The 19,353-nt window shown below is 37.2% G+C and overlaps 1 protein-coding gene across 1 annotated transcript; it reads right to left on the bottom strand.

Annotated features, from left to right (window-relative positions):
• Positions 1-5,865: 5,865 nt before the first annotated feature.
• LOC121809460 (ribosome biogenesis protein WDR12 homolog) lies at positions 5,866-12,282 on the bottom strand. The gene is made up of 13 exons (XM_042210094.1): positions 12,027-12,282; positions 11,781-11,881; positions 10,991-11,097; positions 10,780-10,815; positions 10,597-10,682; positions 9,983-10,047; positions 9,795-9,905; positions 9,578-9,700; positions 8,437-8,580; positions 7,792-8,037; positions 7,677-7,712; positions 7,262-7,358; positions 5,866-6,257 (listed from the first exon to the last, which is right to left on the bottom strand). Exons 1-12 carry the CDS (start codon positions 12,181-12,183, stop codon positions 7,266-7,268), a joined length of 1,305 nt encoding a protein of 434 aa, XP_042066028.1. The 5' UTR covers positions 12,184-12,282; the 3' UTR covers positions 5,866-6,257; positions 7,262-7,265.
• Positions 12,283-19,353: the final 7,071 nt, after the last annotated feature.

Here is a 19,353-nt window from a genome sequence, read left to right as displayed (position 1 = left end):
GTCAATCCATAAGGTACAAAAGCAATCAATCAATGTACGAATGATATAAAATCAAGTAAGCAATTACAGCAAAAAAAACATGTTGGACAGAAAGTTCTCCTTCAAAACAATACATGCACGTTTTAAACCAACATAATGAACACATCTTTCTACCAAAATGTATAAGTAAACGGCGAATACATATGCAGAATAATGTAATTCTGCAAAAACAGGAAACCAAGACATTACTCACCTGCATTTTGGGTGGGTTGACTCTTAAAAGGCCTCCCTCTCTTCGACATATCTTTGTATATCGGCTATTCAAACCACTGCCCGTCAACCACAGTCCAAAATCAGTAAGATTTCATCAACAAAATCGATCAAAACACATATCTAAAACAGTAATCAACTAAAAACTTCAATAATGGACAGAACCCTAAAACAAGTGAACACCATTTCATGATTTACAGATAAATCGACCAAACGTTTGTGCAAAATCGTGAAATCATTTAGTACAACACTGATTAGTACATTATTCAAACCACTGTCAGTCAACCACAATCCAAAATCTGGACGGTTTCCTCAACTAAATCGAACAAAACACAAATCTAAATCAGTAATCAACTAAAAACTTCAATAATGGTCAAAACCTTAAAACAAATGAACACCAATTCATGATTTTCATAAAATATCAAACAAACATTTGTGCAAAACATGAAATTGGTAGATACAAAACTGTGAATCGTCGACTATGTGGTGTTTTAATGGCGAAAATCGACGATACAGAAGTGTCTCTTACCAAAAATCGGAACTTTAGAAACCCGTCTTGTTGTCGACTGCAAATCGAGCGGCGCGCGACGAAGGAATCACACTAGAACTGTGAATCGTCGACCAACGGTGCTTTTCACGGCAAAAATCGACGGTAATGGTGGTGTGTCTTCGAAGTGAGCAGCGGCTAGGGTTTTCAGCGGGTTTGAAATGGGGGAGAAGATTTTTTATCGTGGGTTGATGGGATGAGACGTTTGGAGTGAGAGAGAGAGAGTGAGCAGATGGAAGGTCTATGAAAATCCCGCTTAATTATCGCACCTTCCGTTTTGAAACGTGTATCATCCAGTGCATTTTACTCTTATACCCTCATAATGTACAAATTACCACTAATAATGTAACACGGGGTCAGTTATTTAATCATCATCTGGACCTCCACACTTCTAATTTAATGGTTGAGATTATGTTGGAACTTAACACTAAGAAGACAATAGGAGCTTAATGCTCCCCCATATATATATATAGGTTAGTGATAAAGATATAACTAATTTTAAGTGTATAACTAGAGAACAAATCTCAGCCACACAAATAAATGGTACAAATATTATTTATTTTAATAATATAAAATAGGCCAAGGGTATTTTTGGAAATCACATTATGAAATTAAGCTCATACGCGATTCGTTCTTCTTCATCTTCTCCGCGGCGCCGAAGTGGAGGCGTTTCACGGCGGTGATCACACTCAGGAGAGCGGAGATAGCTGGATTCGCCGGCATGAGCTTTCGGGCGGCGGAGGAATCTAAGGGCGGTGCAGCATTGGCAGCGAGGTAATGATTTGAAGCCGTTGGATGAGCATGAGCTCATGTCTTCTAGCAGATGGTCCTTCAGCAGCAGTGGCGCCCTAATTGATTTGATCAATCGCTCATCCATGGCAACAATTAGGCTATTTGGATGCAGGGTCTCCGCTCCATTTTCTGCCGCTGACGTGAAGGAGGATAATTGGGCAGATGTTTTGCCGAATAGCAAGGATTTTGAGGATGCGATAATGGCGGCGGTTTTGGGAGGTGAGAGCGATGTGTTGAAGAAGAAGAAGAAGGTGGTGGATAAGAGGCTCAAGGTTTTTCAGGATATAACGACGTCGTTGAGTCCCAAAGCAGCAACATCACCGATTATTTAACTAATAAGTGAAAACTTATGTTAATTTGATTTAATTTAGTTACGATTCCAAATTGTTAATGGGTTATAGATGGAGATGAGCTTGTTCTCCTTGAGTTTATTACGACATGATTCGTGTAATCCCATACTATAATAAAATGGTTTATTTCAGTATTTTCAATAAAACATTGTCATGTCTGATGCTGGATTGATATTGTACTGTTTCATTATAATTGATTTATGTCTCAGCATGATTTTACTTCACTCTTGTTCACAAAACACATCACTCTTATTATGATTTTACTTCACTGTTATTCACAAACACATCACTCTTATTATGATTTTACTTCACTCTTGTTCACAAAACACATCACTCTTATTATGATTTTACTTCACTTTTGTTCACAAAACACATCACTCTAATTATGATTTTACTTCACTCTTGTTCACAAAACACATCACTCTTATTATGATTTCACTTCACTCATGTTCACAAAACACATCACTCTTATTATGATTTCACTTCACTCTTGTTCACAAAACACATCACTCTTATTATGATTTCACTTCACTCTTGTTCACAAAACACATCACTCTAATTATGATTTTACTTCACTCTTGTTCACAAAACACATCACTCTTATTATGATTTTACTTCACTCTTGTTCACAAAACACATCACTCTAATTATGATTTTACTTCACTCTTGTTCACAAAACACATCACTCTTATTCACAAAACACATCACTCTTATTATGATTTTACTTCACTCTTGTTCACAAAACACATCACTCTAATTATGATTTCACTTCACTCTTGTTCACAAACACATCACTCTAATTATGATTTTACTTCACTCTTGTTCACAAAACACATCACTCTTATTATGATTTTACTTCACTCTTGTTCACAAAACACATCACTCTAATTATGATTTTACTTCACTCTTGTTCACAAAACACATCACTCTTATTCACAAAACACATCACTCTTATTATGATTTTACTTCACTCTTGTTCACAAAACACATCACTCTTATTATGATTTTACTTCACTCTTGTTCACAAAACACATCACTCAAATTTTGATTTTACTTCACTCTTATTCACAAACACATCACTCTTATTATGATTTTACTTCACTCTTGTTCATAAAACACATCACTCTTATTATGATTTTACTTCACTCTTATTCACAAAACACATCACTCTTATGATGATTTTACTTCACTCTTCACAAAACACATCACTCTTATTATGATTTTACTTCACTCTTGTTCACAAAACACATCACTCTTATTATGATTTTACTTCACTCTTGTTTACAAAAGATAGTGTCAATGTGGTTAGTTTGACATATAGTCTGACATGAGAAAATTTTATAATTTTTGGATGAATACATCTATCTCATTTATATTCTAAAAGACAAGAATACAATCCCAATAAAACTGGCAACTCTGTTTCTCTCTCTACTTGACTATTATTAGTCCTCTACGCTGATCTCCAGTAAAGTTGTAAGCCTTGGTTTTCTATATCTCCTGAGCAGCAGAGATGAACACACAACACTCACAGATGACAGTGCCATGCAATCGCCGGCGACCCACGGCGGCAGCCTGATTTTTAGAGAGGGAGATAGAAGCCCGGCTGCTACTGGGATCGCAACTACATTGTACGCCATTGCAAACACGTAATTCACACGAATCTGTTGCAGCGTCTTCCTCGACAGATCCATAGCCGTGATCACGTCTTCCAAGCTGCTTCTCATCAGAACGTAATCTGCTGTCTCTATTGCAATATCCGTCCCCGCTCCTATCGCCATGCCTACATCTGCTGCTGCATCCCTCGCCGGCAAGCTCGTCGCCACTCTTCTCAAACTTGATTTTGGCTATGCAATGACCATAATACCCCCGCTTTGTTATTATGGAGTAAATTTGTGATGGAGGGAACTAATTTTTCCTTAAATTCGAAAATTAATACTAGCCCTTGATTTTTTTGATCTTGTGGCTATGATTTGTTCTCTAGTTATTTGGTTAAGGGGTATTTGCCATAGATCACTACTATATATATATATATATATATTAATGTGGGAGGAAACTTTTTTCAAAAAAGAAAATGCGACATCTTTTGTGGGACAAACTAAAAAGGAGAGTGTGACATCTATTATTGGACGGAGGAAATACTATTTCATTAATTTAGTGTATTTTTTATTATTTCAGAATAAAAGTGCTAATTGAGCTATAAGTACATAATAGATCATTTGAGTTCAGCTTGCAATTTTATACTAGTATTAAAGAAACTGAAATCGGGATTCTAAAATATGAGGCACTCATTTGATCAAGCTAGTTACAAAGTAGTAGTACAACAATAATTCATAATTAAAATTTACTCAATGATAATTACACAATAAGGTGAATAGTATAATGTACGATAGAGGGTCACAGTGCAGTTATTATCTTTTTTATTGGGTTATACCTAGATACCTCGGTTCATGATTCCGATTATGGCGATTGTTGAACCGTGATCGGCCCGTGAAGCAAAGTGGCGGTTTGGGTTTCGGTTTGAAATCGCCAATTTTTTTAACGTTTATTGGCAGTTCCAATTTCAACAATTTTCCAGATTTTCTTTTATGTTTTTGCTAATAATTTTGAAGTTTTTGAATATACAATTTTAACGTGTATAAAATAAAATTTTGAACAAGACAATGAGTATAGTAAATTGAAAGTAAGACGATAAAGAAGAATAAAATTGGTTTTTTGAATTAGAGTTGTACAATTCTACCGTACATGAAATGATGGGGAAAGAGAAATAAATCGAAAGAACTTGAGCTCACCTTAAACTTCTAAAGTTAGTCATAGTATTTAAGTTGAGTTGGGAATCAAAGTTTACATAATTCTCTTGCTTGACTTACCTTTTTGGCTTGGCCATGCTCGCCTCTCATTGTCATCATTCTCTAGGGCCGGTCTCATCATCAGTAATCTCTTTACCATCATTCTCCACACGAAAATCGAAATATGGCTTATGTTTTCACTTGACCACCTTTGCTTAATAATCATCGAATAATATAGTGGCTTCCATGTTTTTAGCGGGCGCATGCTCCTTTTGTCATCTAAGACACAACCATCAATAATCGATATAAATCTATGATGTGATCCTTGCAAGAAGGTATCAAAAGCAAATTATAAAAGACATGTTGACAACTTCTATAAAATTACATATATAATTTATGTGTTCTAAAGTAGATTTCAACATATTGTGCGTGTGAGTTCAAATGAGTTGATACATTGATACGAAGAAGAGTGGTGTACTAAATTGGTTGCATCGACATAAATTACATCATGATTAAAGACCATTATGGTGAACACAAGTTTGTGAATAAATAACACCTTATGCTGCTATACACATTGATTTGGATATGCCCACGGTTAGGGTAGTGCTCCATCTCCGATGCGTATTATAATTCGGTAACTCGCAACACTTCTGGAGTATACTATTGCAGATTCTCCACGTTCATTGTATTTTTGTAGTATTAATTTTTTTTTACCGGAACTAATTCAATAATTCATATTTCTTCTCAAATTTGATTATTCGTAGTTCTATATAATTTAATTATTGTTTCGATGATCATGTGAAGTGAAACATCGTAAAAATATTGGAAAAGTTGCTAGTTGGATATTATAAACGTAAGTGTAGACAATCTAAACAAAAGTAGCATGCTCTATAGTCTGAACAAGCCGTTATATGAATTTTGTTGGTTAAAATTAGTATTTATCAAGATATTACAGTATAGCATTGGTAGGTTTTCGGTAAAACAACACCCCCATCCCACGGTTATAGTTCAATTCGAGTAGAATTAATATAATTCTAGTTCCAAAAAACCTTGTTACAAATCCACCACCAGTTCATCGCGTAACAATCATGCAGAAACCAAATGAAATATTCCACATGCAACATCTACTACTAAATAGTAATGCAAAATGAACAATAAACAAGGCTACTCCTATCTTGTATTCCTACTCAAAATCGTTTTGAACAGTATAGCACCTTTATATGATTGGGGAGTGATAGATAAAGCTCAAATAAGTTATTGTCTAGTTTACATCGACTTAATTAGAGAATGATGTATCATTCAGTAGCCATGGTACACGGCATGACTTATGACCACTCAGGGCACCCTGGCAAACTAATTGCGTTGCAAGCTCAACTAGTCCAGCATCATGACTGCTGAGAGCACAAGTTTCGACTTCTTTCTGCAAGAACTCTGCAATCAGGTTACCATGATCGCTGAGTACAGCCATACAATTCTTTCTTAGGATTTAGGGAGGAATTAGATGCTTCTGGATGCAAAGGGAACAATGCGGGCCTGAAATATATAAATTAGCATAAGATTAGCTCAACAATGTCGCCAATATGAACTCTTCATCCAAACTATATCATAGATTTTGATTCAGGAGTCATATTCAAGATATGGTTCTTTCCAAAACAAATACACAAGAGGGCAGAGAATAGATGTGCATCAGTAACGACCCAGCCTGCAGCTATTTAGTTTGGTTGGTTGGTACAAATGCATTTAGCAGAGAGAATTAGATGGAACCATGGAGATCAATAAAATAAAGGGCAGAATTGGGAACCATCATTGCAAAAATTAGTCACTCAAAAAAAATGCCCATTGAATAAATATGGGGTAGGAAAGAAGGCAGGAAAGAATTTATTTCAGCTTTAAGCTAGGCACTAGGCAGTGTATAATATATGAGACTGACAAGAAGCTTCCAAGAATTCCTGTTTATTTCTAATTTTAACTTGTTACACCTTTTATTTTTTAAATTTTCATTGTACCATTTATTTGCTTTTTTTACTCTATCAATTATTGGTAAAGACTGCATGTTGAGGACTAGTTAGAATTGTGTAAGGTATGAGACAGCATGGTCTAGGAGATTAAGATACAAAGATGATGGAGCTGCAACTGTTCTAGGGTAGAAATTTGGTGGAAGCACATATGTGGTTAGAATTAAGTTTTCTGGAAATAGATATAAAAATGCATTCATATATAAATCAATCTTTTACTTAATATTTTGGACATGTCTGTTCCAACAAAGACTATTACTTTTTAAAAAAATGTAATGACTATTACTTGCAAGTGAGATTGAGGTCAGTAGTGGGCATATGTCAGTTTACTCCTGTTGGTCTTGGAAACAGAACAATGTCTATCAGAACATGCATAAAACCACAATTCCAGAGTTTTACAATAAGGCTTCCTATTCAACACCAGATAGAAATAATATGTTCACATCACAAATACCTAACAATAATTGAGTTCTTAATTCGCATCAGGTGCACAGTCCACTTCAGAAATGGACAAAGAAATACCTGATCACAGCACTGGTACTCCAGAGGAAATGCAAAGCTTGGAGTCAGCACCACCACTAATCACACTATCACCTTTCCACCAATCAGCACACAAAACCTGAATTGATAATATATCATTTAGAAACAATATACTCCCTCCTTCCACGAAAAATAGGGCATTTTGTTTTTCTACACTCGTTTTGAAAAAATGATAATAAATAGTTAAAGTGGAGAGAAAGAAAAGTAAGAGAGAGAATAATATAGACAAGAGACTTCTCTACATTATTCACTCTTTTACTTTTCTTCTCTCCACTTTAACTATTTATTATCATTTTTTAAAAACGAGTGCAGAAAATGAAAGTGTCCTATTTTTTGTGGGCGGAGGGAGTACTTTTATTAAAACAAGATTCGTAAATGGACACAAGATTTGAAGTACCTTGTCTCCATGTGAGTCTATTACAGCCAATGGCCACTGCAGAAGATAGATGATTCAGAATCTAAGTGTGAAATACTACTAGCATGATATAGAAGGAACATAAGTGACAACATACCGCAGTTCTCAGATCCCACAGCATCACTTTTCCATCAAATGATGCAGAGACTAAGTGATACCATGATTTATCATGCCATTTGCAAGAAGATATCCAAGAATTATGTGATGAGAATTGGAATATAGGAGACAAAGTTCCAGGTTTGCGAGGATCCCATACTCGAAGAACAGGATCAGAACCAGCAGCAGCAATAAGGGCAGAACTCTCACCTCCAATACTAAGACAGTTTATAGCCTTGCCACAGGACTAAGCAGAAAAAGTAAAATGCTATCAATTGGAGTACTTGACAATAATGAATCCATTTGCAGACAATATCTTATTTGAAAAAAGTAGAACCCATTGCATAAAAGATTTACAAAATGTTCTGCCAACAGAACACCTTTTTCACGCAAAATTAATAGTGCAAATGTCTTGCGATATAGTTTCTCAAGTAAAATGAGATACAGTATTAAATAAATAATAAGAACCATTAGCAACATTAAGCTAGATACTAGTACTATAGAAGAATTGAATGAAAAATATACAGGCCTTCAAAATGAACATAATTATGAATAAGTACTACACTTATCAAGATTTAAGACTATCAACATAATTACCAGGCTAATAGAGGCAAACGGAGGTAGGGAATAGTAAAGTCTCACTCACCATGTTGAAAGAGTCTTTCCCTGTCTCAACATCCCATCTTCGGATAGAATGATCCCAAGAGCCTGAATAAATTGTTTCATGTTGCAACCAGACAACAGAAGATACACACTGCGTATGTCCCACCAGTGTTGTCAACGCTTCACCCTGTACAAAAATATGACAAACTACATCACATGCAGTGAGGTGTGGGATATCTCAACACACGATATATACAAGATTTTAAAATTTTTGAAGATGATCATATATTTTGGGGGGTCGCCGCTAGAAGGAATTTACTAAGACTAGTGGTTATTTGCATGTAATCAAACTAGGGAACTGGGATCAAGAGAAAATCGATCTCACTAATGTATATTTTGAAATCCCCAAAATCAAAATAGGATAATGATTCATCTATTTTCATTCACTACCCTAACCCCATTAAAATTTTTAATTCCATTTATTACACACTCCCTCAATGATGATAATTACCATTGCCACTGAATAATTTGAACCCAGCACCCACAGTTGTGCGAACATGAGGACTGATAGATACTGTTTAAACCAACCTATTAAATAGCCATCCTTTTCACCTATTCCAAAAATACTACTCCCTCCGTCCCCAAAGAATATGCACTTTGGGTTCGGATGGGTTTTAATGCAAAATTGGAAAAGTAAGTGAGAGATACAGAGAAAAAGTAATTAAAGTATTATTAGTGGAGAATGGGTCCCACCTCATTAGAGTGAAAAGAGTTTTCAAAATTGGAAAGTGCATATTCTTGTGGGACGGACTAAAAAGGAACGAGTGCATATTCTTGTGGGAAGGAGGGAGTAATTGCCAACTTAGGACAGCAGATGAGACAAAAATTGTTCAAACCAACACCTAAAATGACCATAAATTTATAGGTGAATACAGATAAATACCACTGCATAACAAAATTACTAATAAGATTTTCTGGTTCAGATAACCTCCCGCCATATACACAACCTACCATCATCAATTAACATTTTTTAGCAATTCCCTGATCAAATTTCAGATTCAGCAGGGAAGGATGGTTAATGAGGTGGAGGTAAGTTCATGTCTTTAACATATATACACTTTTTCCACAACAACTGTTCAAGTCAATAGCTTTTCAAGAACTATATTATCTTGACAATGGTCTACCTCTGATAGAGCCTCCTCATCCTGACCACCCTTTTTCCTCTTCTTCACTGAAACTGAGTCATCAGTGTCGTTAGCACTTGTGTTCCATAAGTTGATAGTACAATCCCAAGAACCAGAACACACCTATGGAGAAAATAAGAAGACCATGGGAAATGATCAAAGTCATTGGAAGCACTATATCATTATGAATAAGAAACTAAGAAGCAAAAATAAATACCATATCACCAGAGGGTTTCCCTGAAATGCTCTGAACAGCACCAGTATGACCCCACAATATTTTAACTGAGGTTATCTTCTTTGGTTGATCAATTGGATCCTCTTCACCAAACTTTCAGCAGGAGAAATAATCAGCAATCATTCACAGAAAATAGCATATATGAGACACATTAGAAGATGGATTAATACCTTCCACAGCCTCAACGTCTTGTCCTTCGAACCAGTAGCAACAACTTGATCAACAATACTGTCACCTAAGGAGAAGAAAACAGCATTTTCAATGATCATAAAAAGATTAAATAGGTATGGTTCAAAATAAATCACCATGATTGTCATAAAGAATCCTTCCATATCCTATAGATCAAGTTTTCAAAATTCTAAATGTTGCTGATATAGTATATATGAAGGGGCACAGGAAGTAGAAGATTATGCATAGGGTATGATTTCAAGCCCTAACAGTAAAACAGGAAGTCGTTTAAATGACTTTGTAGAGCTTTTATACCAGAAGCTCGATTATGCCACTCAAAATTCTCAAATACAGTTGTGATGAGCATTGAGCAGAAAAAAGAGTTAGTAGGGATCAGAAGGAGGATCCTGTATACAGCTCTGGAAGTAACATTTCATAACTGATGTGAAAATAAATTAATTTTACTCCTATATAGGAGGTTTCAACTAATGCACTTACAACATAGACGTGATCAGAATTTTCTGTAAAGTCCTGTTAAACTGTAAATGTAAAAAAATGTAGAAAAGTAAAAGAGGAGAAAATAATGTCCTGGACAGGAAAGAACCTCCCTTAGTACCTTTGGGCATCAAATTACACACAGAAGTGACAGGGGCAGAATGCCCATCTAATACATGTGTACATATTCCTCCAGCCTTCCATATTCTAGAATCAATAGACAAAAAAATATTGCATTAGGGAATTATAGTAAACAAAATGATAAAGATAATAATCGGTATAGTTGGCAATTTTATTAAGTTACCTTCCAAAACCATCATAGCATCCGGTCAAAATGTACCTATTTGATTGAGCAATAGTCAAATCATTGCTCATGTGTATAGATGTGTACAATTCTCAAAATCATATCACTTCATTAAGGTGGGTAAATATAAATACTAAAATTTGTGTGCTACAGGAACATTTAGTGCAACTATAACATGTAATGAACTCTCTTCTATGACTTAGATTCATACCCATCACTGGAACCATCAAGCGCACTGACCCAGTCATCATGCAAAGAAGGCTCCTCCTGTTTCCTAGGAGCTACAGCTTTAATGTATTCAATCTCAAGTACTTTTTCCTATAAAAAGAACACAAATCATCAGTAACTAAACAACATACATTTATTTACCATTATCGAAATTTGTAATGTTTTATCATGCAGTCTCACGGGGCTCACAGGGAAATGACAATCCATTTAAGAAAATAGGTAATATAATTTTTTCTGCACTCAAAAGAAGATACCATCATTTTTTGTCCAGCTTGTAAAAATTAGTCTTCCACAAAACATAACATGTTTAAGGTTTATTACTTGTACTTGTACGGCCTACACTAGCATATATCATTCAAAAGTGGACTGCCTATATCAGCAAAATCGTGAATGGTCGTGAAGGTGATTGTCTAAAACCTCAAAAGTTGAGTGAAAATTTTCTTTCAAATGACATCTGTGGCTGATCAGCCCCCAAAATAAGTTACTATACTACTTATTTGAACCCCCAAATACAACAGAAATACACTGACAAAAGCTACTTAATTAGACTACCAAATATAACACTACACACTGATGAAAGGAGAGGACATCCAGTCTGATGAAACAACTTGGTGCCAATAAAGCAATCAATCCAGAACTCCAAATTGTCAAAATCTCTTTTTATTCCTAAACTGTAAGCATATCTCATCATATCCAAATAGGAGTATCAAAATTGGCAGTGTACAGTACATCTGAAGTAACTTAAGGCCAAAAAGTAAAAAAACTGAACTTACAGCAGAAATGCCTTTGGCAAGGAGGAACTCTTCAAGTGACATGCGAACCAGCTCTCCATCAATAAGAAAATCAAAGGGCTCTGTTGTCCAATCCTCACTCGCTGATACATTAAACCATAATCAACAAGCAATTCAACACCGCATTATACAAACAAGGTTTATAATCTCGGAACTCACAAGGTTCCTCTCAAATTTCAAAATTCATAAAAAAAATCAAACAAATACACGATCAAAGAAAATAAATACTTGTAAGGAGGAGATTGTTGATGAGTGCAGAGAGGCCAAAGCGAGTGAGATTGGCAGGTATGGAGATAGAAGCTTGCTGCACTCTGTACGACTGTGGTAGCTTCGTTACGAAGCGCACCTGAACTTGTCTAGCTTCTCCGTCTCCGTCAATATCCATTGCACTCGTTGATGCAGGTGTTGTGAGAGAGAGAAAAGGCGCAGCTAGGGTTTAAGGGAGAAGAGGGTAGGGGGTTTAGTGGTGTTTATTTTTTTATTGGGTTAAAAAGTGGAGTAGTAGGGAAAAAAATAAATTGTTAAATGAGCATAAATTTATAGGCAATACCCAAAACAACATTATTAACCTCTCCACCCGTTATTAATCGCTTAGTATTGTGTCCTAGAAAACCGATGTAATAATAGTGGAGTAATAATCTATGAGAAATATTTAATTGTGTTCCAATTCCATTAATTAGCGTTCTTTATATAAACAAATGAATTTAATTATGATGCAGTATTTAATTGTGTTCCATTATATTAGCGTTTTTTTATATAAACAAATGATTTTAAACATGGTGAACTTATTTTGGTAGTCTTGTCTTGTAAGAACTTCGGCGCCATTTGAATATACATTAGCATTGATCAGAATCAGCTCTTTGACTTGCAAAAGTATGTTAATCAAATTATAGTATAACATTGTTTTGATATCCTTGATATGGTGAATTACAGACTCATTTTGATAAAAAGACCGAGTCCTAATAGAAAATTGACAAAGAAAAAAGACCGAAGGCCCAAATCTATAGTCCAAATTATTGCCAATTATATAGCATTGTTTTCATATCCTTAATAAAGTGAATTACATACTCATTTTGACAAAAGACCGAGACCTACTAGAAAATGGATAAAGATAAAAGATCGAAGGTCCAAATCTAAAATCCAGATATACTTGTGGCCTTGTGGGGCAATCATTTTTTCGGTTTCGATCCTAATATACTGTTAGATCAGTTAATTTTGGCTCACAGCCGGCAACTCACTCTAGTATCATGGTACAAATCCATGGATTTCTCCTAAAACCAATTGGTGGTTGGAGCAATAGCCCATAAAATTTATGTAGTGGTTTTAGTTTTCTTTTGATATCAATATATGATAGTTATATGTTAGTTTCAATCGTCAACGGAATATTAACCCAAACAATTCTCTTATCTGATTTATCTTTTGGTGGCCTTGACTGAATTGAGAACACAATTACAATTTAACAATCAGGCCACAATCTTAGACCTAACCACCAATCTAATTAAAATCAAGCATCATTATGTGTAATCTAGATTGCAAGTTGGGTGAAAAGACTTTGATGTCCTTTTTTAAGGGAAAATGGAAAGATGGAGTGTCTTTTATTTCTTTATTTTATTTTAAGTCTTCCAAAATATTTTTAGACATGAAAATAGTTAATTAATTAATTAATATTTGAAGGCAAAACAATTGGACAAATAATGAATCCAATAAAATGCTAGCTTCTTGAAGAAGTTTTGAAACACATTTTAAATAGTGCACTATCAATAATTTTTTTATATATAATTAAATTATTAAATTTATATATTAATTAGCCTTATATTTGGATTTAAATTGGAATTGTGCTAGAGAGTATAGTTTGCATTCCATTTATTTAGGTTAAAATTGAGATTTAATTCTTTATTGCAATATTTTTTCTCCGAATTAATTCACAAGCTAAACGACAACACAAATATGTATTCATATGTTTACAATTTTCATCCTATATTCACCTCTTATATTTATCTTCATTATTTGAAAATCTTATGTGTCGTGCATAGCACGGGTGTTATCACTAGTTTATTTAAAATCCGCATCTAAGCGCCCAATGTGACAAGAGCAAAACTATGATCCACCATAATGGGACAGGATTGGATCCCCTGTTGTGGTTGGTTGCACAACAAGGGGTGTTGTTACTCGCATCATGATATAATTCGTTAATTATAATTTTAAAGTATTTTTTTATGCTCCCTTTATCCAATTTAGTTTTCCTCTTTAGACATGGAAATTAAGAAATTGATGTGTTAAAGGTTAAAGATGAGAGACCAAAGTAAGAGAATGAATAAAGTAATAGAGAACAAGAGAAAGTAGAGTATGAGAGTGTGAAGAACGAACTTATGGTTGTGACGATCGAAAAGGAAATTAATGAAATGACAAGATGCAAGGAAGAACACAAGCGAATTACGTGGTTCGGCGTAAGCCTACATCCACGGGCAGAATCTGGTGTGTTTCTTTATTGATCACTCGAGAGATTACAAACACAAGAGCACTCAAAACTCTCAAGAATTTACAAGATGGAAAACCCTCAACTCGCCCGAAAACTTCTTGCTTCGAGAGCTAAAAAACGCACAGCTGAAAGATAACACTTCCTCTCTTGAATTCTCTCTCTATCACTTTTGATTTCTGTTGTTGTTAGTTCTGGAATGAATCGCAACTTCCTTAAGTAGTACCGATCAAGAAAAACCGCCGAACAGTTTCCTTTGCCGAACAGCTTCCTCTGCCGATCAGCTTCCTTTGCCGAACAGCTTCCTTTGCCGATCAGCTTCCTTTGCCGATCAGCTGCCTTTGCCGAACAGCTTCTGGCGAACACCTTTTGGCGAACACCTTTTGCCGAACACCTTCTGGCGAACACCTTTTGGCGAACACCTTTTGCCGAACACCTTCTGGCGAACACCTTTTGGCGAACAACTTCCTTTTGCCGAAAACGGTTATAACCGTTTCCAACGGCTAGTTTCTGTTTCGGTTCCCAACGGCTATTTCCTGACTTGATTCTTCCACCAGCTCAATCCGATCTTGACGAGCTCAAACACTAACAAATCCTCCACCTTTGAGCAATCTAAGATCCATCACCACCAGTTCCACCTTCCTTCCCATACTTACAAATTTCGGACCACCCCAACCAAATCCAAGCAATGTCGGAACTTGGATCTCGGTAGGGCTTTAGTAAGTGCATCAGCCGCATTGTGCTCGGTGCTGACCTTCTCAATCTTCACCGCACCCTTCTCAACCTCATCTCGAATGAAATGCAGCCTCACGTCTATATGTTTGCTGCGTTCATGATATGTCTGATGTTTCGAAAGACAAATCGCACTATTGCTGTCGCACTTGATCACAACATTCTCTTGCTTCACCCCAAAATCACCAACTATACCCCTAAGCCAGAAGCTTTCCTTTACTGCCTCAGCAAGAGCTATATACTCTGCCTCCGTCGTCGATAGAGCCACTACGGATTGGAGATTAGACTTCCAGCTCACCGCGGAGCCGAACAAGGTAAATATGTACCCAGATTGTGAGCGCCTATTATCAAGGTTAGCTGCATAATCTGAATCGCAAAACCCAATAATGCTATCCTTATCTCCTTCATTCTCTGATTTGAACATTATTCCCAGATCACTACTTCCTTTAAGATACTTGAGAATCCCTTTCAAAGCCAACCAGTGCTCTCTTCCCGGACAGGACATGTATCTGCTCACCACGCTTACCGCATGAGAAATATCAGGCCTTGTGCATATCATCATATACATCACACTCCCAACTATGTTGGAATAAGGTATCTGGCTCATCTCTCTTTCTTCTTGCTGATTTCTGGGACATTGTGATTTGGACAGCTTAGTCTGTTGTGATAGTGGAACTGAGGTTGTTCTACTCTTGTCAATCTGATATTTATGCAGTACTTTCTGAATGTAGCCTTCTTGGGACAACCACAACACCCTCTTATCTGCACTTCTGAATATATCCATTCCCAAAATCTTGCTAGCACTCCCCAGATCCTTGATTTCAAATCCCTTTTTCAATAAGGCTTTCACCCTATCTAGCTCCTGTCTATCTGGTCCAGCAAGCAAGATGTCGTCTACATATAATAGCAAATACACAGCAGGTCCCTCAGACTTTGATTTGAAGTAGACACAACTATCATATCTGGAATTTATAAATCCCATACTCTGCATATGTTCATCAAACTTGATATGCCATTGTCTACTTGCTTGCTTCAAACCGTATAGACTTTTCTTTAGTAGACAAACCTTATCTTCACTCCCATGTATCACAAATCCCTCTGGCTGATTCATGTATATAGTTTCCTCAAGCTCTCCATGAAGAAAGGCTGTCTTCACATCAAGTTGGTCCAAAAACCAACTTCTTTGAGTAACTATAGCTAGCAAAATTCTGATTGAGGCATGCTTTACCACTGGAGAAAATACTTCATTATAGTCTATTCCCTCCTCTTGTGTGAACCCCCGAGCTACAAGCCTAGCTTTGAACCTAATCTTGTTCCCAACCTCCAACTTTTTCTTGTATATCCACTTACAACTCACTGGTTTTTGTGTGGAAGGTCTCTTCACAAGCACCCATGTCTTGTTTTTGATCAGGGACTGTATTTCATCTATCATAGCCTCCATCCACTGCTTGCTCTCCTTAGAACTCATAGCTTCCTTGAAGCTTGAAGGCTCTGCATACTCTATGTTTTCTGCAACACATAGTGCATATAGCAAGTATTCTTCTTCACTGTATCTTGTAGATGGTTTAGGGATTCTTCTGACCCTATCTCTGGCTAGAACATAGTCACCCAAATCCTGCTGCTCAGGGTTCAACACATCAGCACCTGCTTCTTCTTGCTCACCATGATTTCCCATCTGCTGTTCAGGCTCAGCAGTTCTATCTGCTCCAGAAACCTCCACCTGAACTGATTCCTCAGCCTCCTCAGGTTCTGGAACACCCATCTCCACCATCCTCTCAGGCTCTGGTTCTTTCTCAGAATGAGATGACCTCTGGCTCTCTTGAGCCTTTTCCAGAAATGGCATCCTACTTTCTTCAAATTGCACATCTCTAGAGATAATAACTTTCTGATTTCCTGGCTCTATGCACCACAGCCTGTAGCCCTTCACTCCCCTTTGGTATCCAATCATCACACATCTCAAGGCCCTTGGCTCCAACTTACTTTGCCTGATGTGTGCATAAGCCATACAACCAAAAATCTTCATATTCGAATAATCCATGGCCTTTCCATACCATCTCTGATCAGAAGTGTCAAAAGCTATAGCTGAAGAAGGACTTCTATTGATGAGAACTGCTGCCATACTCACAGCCTCACCCCAGAATCTCTTAGCCATTCCAGAGCCAAAGAGCATACATCTAACTCGCTCTAGGATGGTTCTATTCATGCGCTCAGCGACTCCATTCTGTTGGGGATTAGATGGAGATGTCCTATGCCTCTTCATACCTTTCTGCTTGCAGAAAGAATCAAACTCCCCACTCAGAAACTCCAGCCCATTATCAGTTCTTAAACACTTCAAAGAACACCCTTTCTCCACCTCCACTTCCCTACACCACTCCTTGAATTTCATGAATGTCTCTGACTTTTCCTTCAAGATAAACACCCATAATTTTCTAGAAAAATCATCAATAATGGATAGAAAGTATCTACCTCCACCCAATGAAGCTGGTGTAGCTGGGCCCCATAAGTCACTGTGGGCATAGTCTAGTGGTGACCTTGAGCTGTGAATTCCTCTCCCATAGGGCAGTTTCTTACTCTTTCCGAGCACACATTGCTCACACAAACCCAACTGCTCATTGGGATTTTCCAGCTTAATCAGCTCCTTCTTGGCCAATTCTTTGATTCCATTTTCTCCCAAGTGTCCGAGTCTGAGATGCCACATTCTTAAGTCTAATACCAGATTCACAGATCCAGTAACCACACTTGCCTTTAGATAGTATAGGCTTCTCTTTCTCTCAGCCATCATAACAACATCACCATTCTTGACGATGTTCATAATCCCATCAGACAATATGCAATTATATCCTGCTGCATCCAACACTCCAATAGAGATCAAATTCCTCTTAATCTCTGGAATAAACCTCACACCAGTGAGTAACCTGATGGAGCCATCATGAAGTCTAAGCCTGATGGACCCAACTCCTCTGATTCTGCATATCTGGTCATTTCCTAACAAAACTGATCCAGCTGCATTCTTGATTTCCTCAAAATGACTTCTAGTTGGACACATGTGGAAGCTACATCCAGAATCCATGATCCATGGAAGTTCTTCCATGTCCTCAGTCACACACAGAGCCTCCGGGACCACCAACTCTTCTGCAATATCAGCATTGTTCTTGCCATTCTCTTCCTCGGCCTGCTTCTTCTTCCAAACCCAACAATTCTTCTTTATGTGGCCTGGTTTCTTGCAGTGATGGCATGATCTGGTCTCTTTCCAGTCAGCTGTCTTGGTTTTCCATGGCTTCTTCTGTGACTTTCTTTTCACATTCTTCTTGTGATCAGTAACACTCAGACTCTCAGACACCATTTCAGTGGACTTTGGATTAGATTTCTGGATTTCCTTGAGCTTTAGAGCAGAGTACACCTCTTCATATCCAATCTTGGACTCTCTACCAAGAAGTATAGCATCCTTGAAATGCTCATAACTTGGTGGCAAGGAATTCAACAACATCAGAGCCTTGTCCTCATCTTTAATCTCTTCATCAATGTTCTCAAGATCATCGATGCACTTCCCAAATTCTTCGAGCTGTTCCAACACACCTTTTCCATCAGCAATCTTGAAAGTGAGAAGTTTCTGCTTCAGGTGCAGCCGATTTGCCAAAGATTTGGCCATGTATAATGACTCCAACTTGGACCAAACTCCAGCCGCTGTCTCCTCCTTTGAAACTTCTCTGAGGACTCTGTCATTGAGGTTGAGTATCAAGGTACTATATGCCTTGTACTCTCTGTCTTGAGCCTTTGCCTTCTCCTTTTCATCAGGCTCGGGCTTCTCCCCCCCATTACTGCCTCCACCATTTAGGGTTTCCCATAAACCCTGTTGCATCAAGATTGCTTTCATCTTCAGCCTCCATAGGCCAAAATCATTTCGGCCTGTGAACTTTTCAACATCAAACCTTGCTGCAGCCATTATTCAAACAGGTTGAGCGCCTTCTTGAGGACAAAGAAAGAACTCCCAAAACTTTGTGCCTTCTCGATCAATTCGTGGATTGAAGTTCCCACAGACGGCGCCACGTTGTGAAGAACGAACTTATGGTTGTGACGATCGAAAAGGAAATTAATGAAATGACAAGATGCAAGGAAGAACACAAGCGAATTACGTGGTTCGGCGTAAGCCTACATCCACGGGCAGAATCTGGTGTGTTTCTTTATTGATCACTCGAGAGATTACAAACACAAGAGCACTCAAAACTCTCAAGAATTTACAAGATGGAAAACCCTCAACTCGCCCGAAAACTTCTTGCTTCGAGAGCTAAAAAACGCACAGCTGAAAGATAACACTTCCTCTCTTGAATTCTCTCTCTATCACTTTTG

Source organism: Salvia splendens, chromosome 6 (genome assembly GCF_004379255.2).
Source record: "Salvia splendens isolate huo1 chromosome 6, SspV2, whole genome shotgun sequence".
Lineage (NCBI taxonomy): Eukaryota > Viridiplantae > Streptophyta > Magnoliopsida > Lamiales > Lamiaceae > Salvia > Salvia splendens.
This window is presented reverse-complemented; position numbering and strand designations above follow the sequence as displayed.

Excerpts from the sequence above, each read along its gene's own strand:
- LOC121809460 (XM_042210094.1), bottom strand. The coding sequence starts at position 12,183 with ATGGATATTGACGGAGACGGAGAAGCTAGACAAGTTCAGGTGCGCTTC. Across the intron at positions 9,701-9,794 it reads GGAAACCCTCTGGTGATATG|GTGTGTTCTGGTTCTTGGGA; the intron begins GTATTTATTTTT and ends TTTTCTCCATAG. Across the intron at positions 8,038-8,436 it reads GGAAAGACTCTTTCAACATG|TCCTGTGGCAAGGCTATAAA; the intron begins GTGAGTGAGACT and ends TTTTCTGCTTAG.